General features: G+C 47.0%; 1 protein-coding gene across 1 annotated transcript in view; it reads left to right on the top strand.

The window, feature by feature from the left end:
• Positions 1–3965: 3965 nt before the first annotated feature.
• Positions 3966–4750, top strand: part of RASSF10 (Ras association (RalGDS/AF-6) domain family (N-terminal) member 10) — a 3792-nt gene continuing 3007 nt past the window's right edge. Inside the window, exons 1-3 of the mRNA XM_010830667.1 lie at positions 3966–4026; positions 4113–4259; positions 4336–4730. Coding sequence (XP_010828969.1) covers positions 3966–4026; positions 4113–4259; positions 4336–4730 — 603 coding nt within the window. The remainder of the gene's footprint in view (positions 4027–4112; positions 4260–4335; positions 4731–4750) is intronic.

The following is a 4750-nucleotide window of genomic DNA, read 5'->3' as shown; positions in this document are numbered from 1 at the left end:
AGAGACATTACTTTGCCAACAAAGCTCTGTCTAGTCAAGGCTATGGTTTTTCCAGTGGTCATGTATGGATATGAGAGTTGGACTGTGAAGAAAGCTGAGCGCCCAAGAATTGATGCTTTTGAACTGTGGTGTTGGAGAAGACTCCTGAGAGTCCCTTGGACTGCAAGGAGATCCAACCAGTCCATTCTGAAGGAGATCAGCCCTGGGATTTCTTTGGAAGGACTGATGCTAAAGCTTAAACTCCAATACTTTGGCCACCTCACGCGAAGAGTTGACTCATTGGTAAAGACTCTGATGCTGGGAGAGATTGGGGGCAGGAGGAGAAGGGGACGACAGAGGATGAGATGGCTGGATGGCATCACTGACTCGATGGACGTGAGTCTGAGTGAACTCCTCGAGTTATTGATGGACAGGGAGGTCTGGCGTGCTGCGATTCGTGGGGTTGCAAAGAGTTGGACACAACTGAGTGACTGAACTGAACTGAAAAAGAAATTATAATAACCTTGAGGACAGCACATTCAAAAAACTAAGATCATGGCATCCAGTCCCATCACTTCATGGCAAATAGATGGGGAAATGATGGAAATAGTGAGATACTTTATTTTGGGGGGCTCCAAAATCACTTTGGATGGGGACTTCAGCCATGAAGTTAAAAAATGCTTGCTCCTTGGAAGAAAAGCTATGTCCAATCTGGATAGCATATTAAAGACCATAGACATTACTCTGCCAACACAGGTCCGTCTGGTCAAAGCTATGGTTTTTCTAGTAGTCAAATATGGATGTGAGAGTTGGACTATAAAGAAAGCTGAGCGCCGAAGAATTTATGCTTTTGAACTGTGGTGTTGGAGAAGACTCTTGAGAGTCCCTTGGACTGCAAGGAGATCCAACCAGTCCATTCTAAAGAAAGTCAGTCCTGAGTGTTCATTGGAAGGACTGATGCTGAAGCTGAAACTCCAGTTCATTGGGCACCTGATGAGAAGAATTGACTCATTGGAAAAGACCTGATGCTGGGAAAGATTGAAGGCAGGAGGAGAAGGGGATGACAGAGGATGAGGTGGTTGGATGGCATCACCAACTCAATAGACATGAGTTTGAGTAGGCTCCGGGAGTTGGTAATGGTCAGGGAAGCCTGGCATGCTGCTGTCCATGGGGTCGCAAAGAGTTGGACATGACTGAGTGACTGAACTGAACTGACTGAGGACAGCACAATATCGTAGCTATTATTTATCTTAGTGTTCCTTACAGTATTAAGTAAGATTAAGGGCCTACCATGTGCCAGGCAACAAGCACTAAGGACCAAAATATAAATAAGATAGTCAATTCACCCTTTCAAAGAGCTCTTAAGTCTTGAGGGACAAACAGACATGAGGGAAAAAAAATGCATCACATTGCAAAGTAACCTGTGCACCAAGAGAGGCAAAGAGAAACAAGGAGCCCGTTCAACTTGGAGGAGGAAAGAAAGAATTCCTACACCTCATGTGGTTTGAGTTGAACCTCTGAAGGATGAGTAGGACTTTTCAGCTGTGTAAGAGTGGTCCTAATTAGCAGAGAGAGCATGTACAAAAGCACGAATGCATCAGGATGCAGATGCTTCTCTGAATGAATGAGGGGTTGACTTGCAAGAATGTAGGAGTCATTCATTCATCCATTTTTTAAATTCAATAGATACCTAGTAAACCTAGAATGTGCTAAATGCAGAGGACTCAAAAGCGAGCAAAGAAGATATGATCCCTCCCTTTGTGGAGCTTAAAATCTAGGAGGGGTTGCAGCTGATAACAAAGGGACTGCAGCTGATAACAAAGCTCTAGCAATCATGAGGGACAGGGGAAGGAGGCAGGGATAGCCAAGCATGTGAGGGAGGAGCTAGGGAATGGGCTGGACCAGATTATAAGAGACCCCAATACCATGCTAGGGAGATGAAAATGCCCTTTGAATCCACTACCAAGTCCTGCATCTCCAGCCTCCCTTGACAGCTCAATTTTGTCCAGTCCTCTCACTGCCACTGTTCTCAGGGCAGGCCACCATCTCCTCCTTGAATGAATATGACAGTCTTCTAAAGGGCCACTTGGCATCTCACCCTGACCCCCACCCATCATCCTCAATGCAAAGAGTGATTTTTCAAAATGGAGAATGGTCACATTAGGGTCTCTCGTAGGCAGAAATCTAAGGTGGCCCCATGATCTCCACCCCCTCGTGTTACTCTGGCGATTATCTTACACAGCAAAAGGGATTTTGCAGTTAGTTGAGGCTACTAATCAGCCTTTAAGACAGAGAAATTATCCCAGGGGACTCTGCCTAATGAAACGAGCCCTTTAAAAGCAGAGTTTTCTCCAGCATGTAACAGAAGGGGAAGTCACAAAAAAAAAAAAAAAAAAGGGTGGGGGGGAAGTCACAGAGACTTCAAGCCAAGGAGGAATCAAAGGATTTGACATGCTGTTGATGGCTTGTAGATGAAGGGGGGTGTGATATGGAAAAGACCTGAGGGAGGCTTCCAGGAGTTGAGAGTAACCCCAGCCAATAGCAAGCAAGGAACCAAGGACCTCATTTCTACAACTGCAAGGAACCGAATTCTTCCAACAACCTGAGTGAGCTTGGAAATGGATTCTTTCCCAGAACCTCCATATGAGCGCTCAACCCAGCAAAAACCTTGCCTTTAAACCTCGGGAGACCATGAGCCAGAAGACCCAGACATGCCATGCTGGTCTTCTGATCTGCAGAACTAATAAAAAGGGTGTTATTTAAGCCACTAAATTTGTGGTAATTTGTTAACAACAATAGAAGACTAATACACCATGTGAGTTCTAATCCTCCAATAAAATTTCTATTGTAGACTTAACAGGTCCAAGCATCTAATCCTCATAGCAGTCCTTTTAGAGTTATTAGGTAGGTTTTTTAAACATTTAATTGAAGTATAGTTGATTTACAATGTTGTGTTAATTTCTGCTGTACAGCAAAGTGATTCTGTTCTTTTATATATATATATATATATACACACAGTTACATATATACACAGTTACATATATACTCAGTTATATATATACTCAGTTATTTATATATATATACACATTCTTTTCCATTATGTTTTATGACAAGATATTAAATACAGTTCCCTGTGCTATACAGTAGGACCTTGTTGTTTATCCATCCTATATAAAATAGTTTGCATCAGGCAGGTATTTGTCTTATCGCCATTTCACAGGTGAAGAGCAGAGAGATGAAATACTTTTTCTAAGGTCGAAGAGGTAGTAAGTGACAGGCTGAGATTTTTCTGCAGGCAGTCTGACCTCAGAATCCACACTCCATGACTTCTCATTGCCCTTAGGATCAGTCCAAATACCGACACATGGAATTGTCCCATCTATTTATTTTTCCTTTGGCTGACTCAAATGGTGCGTTCAGTCTTGCCAAGATGATACTTCCTCAGAAATCCTTCCTCAACTCTTGCAGATTGAGTAGGATACTATTCTAGTATTCCTCTGGCACCTCATGCTCCCTGTTATCAGAGCACAGAAGGTCCTGTGTTGGACACGTTTAGCACCTGTGTTGAATACTGGAGCACAGTGGGTACTCAAATATTTATCAAGTGCATGAATGAATGAATAAAATATTTTATTCAAGAGGCAGTGAGGAGCCATTCAAGGTCTTGAAGCAAAGAAGTGATCTTATCAAGCCTGTGCTCCAAGGACAAGCTGGGAGCAAGACTTGCACACAATGAACCATCCTCATCAGCATTTGAGGATGAAAAAAAAGCTTATTTGCATTTTGGTCTTGGATTTCTTGAGCTGTGCAAGTTGGCTCTTATCTCCACTTGACCACATCTGGGTACCGGGTAATGCCAGAAACTGTCGCGGTAACGACCAGGTTTCTCTTTATAAAGGTGGGATCTGGGAAAAGAGCTGTGATTTGCAAAAGAGCTTGGGCCTGGAACTCCCTCTAGAATCAGGGGTCTCCCTACCAAGAAGGCTATGCGACGCCGAGGCTACGTGAGGAGTCAAAGACACGACGATGCCAGGAAGTACCCCGCAAGTCGAGACTTTACTAATCTAATCTACACTTGCTCCTGGAGCACACTGCCTCCAGACTAAGAAGACTGAAGGCCTTCCGCGTTGTAGGCTGCAGTTACAGATCCCAGCTAGAGGGCAGGTTAATCTTCGTTAGAGATGCCCAGCGTCTCGGTTTCTCTGCGCCGGGGCACTTGTCATATGGCGCTGCTCTGAAAGTCCAGGAAACGCCCCTGGGGCGCCGAGAAAAATGCGAAAGTCAGTCCAAGCTAGCTCTAGACTCAAGGAGAGGAGCCAGTGGGCCCAGAGAGACGCAGAACTAATCCGCGCCTAGGCACAGGCTCCAGGCCCTGCGGAGGAGGGGTCCCGGAGCCCCCTTCTCACAGCGACGCGCTGCAGAGTCCCCACGCCCGCAGCGCCAGAGAGGGGCGGGCCTGGGCTCGGCGCCTCCCGAGTTCGGGCAGCAGCTCCCGGCTCTGGGAGCGGGAGGGGGAGGAGCCACGTGGGGAGGAGCAAAACCCGGAGGCCCGGGGAACCTTGGGCAGAGCCGAGCCGCGGGAGCCCGAGCCCGGGCGCGCGGCTCTTGGAGCGCACCGTCCCGGCGGAGCACCGCCTCCGCTTGCCTTCCGTGCGCAGCGGGGAGAAGGGCCGGTGCTGAAGAGAGCGAGGGTCCCGAGCGCCAATCCTTCTTCCAGAGCTGCTGGGCTGCCTGCTGCCCCTGCCACCCTGGTGGGACTCGGCCCCCCCCC

This window comes from Bison bison, unplaced genomic scaffold, assembly GCF_000754665.1.
Source record: "Bison bison bison isolate TAMUID 2011002044 unplaced genomic scaffold, Bison_UMD1.0 scf7180017864518, whole genome shotgun sequence".
Classification (NCBI taxonomy): domain Eukaryota; kingdom Metazoa; phylum Chordata; class Mammalia; order Artiodactyla; family Bovidae; genus Bison; species Bison bison.
This window is presented reverse-complemented; position numbering and strand designations above follow the sequence as displayed.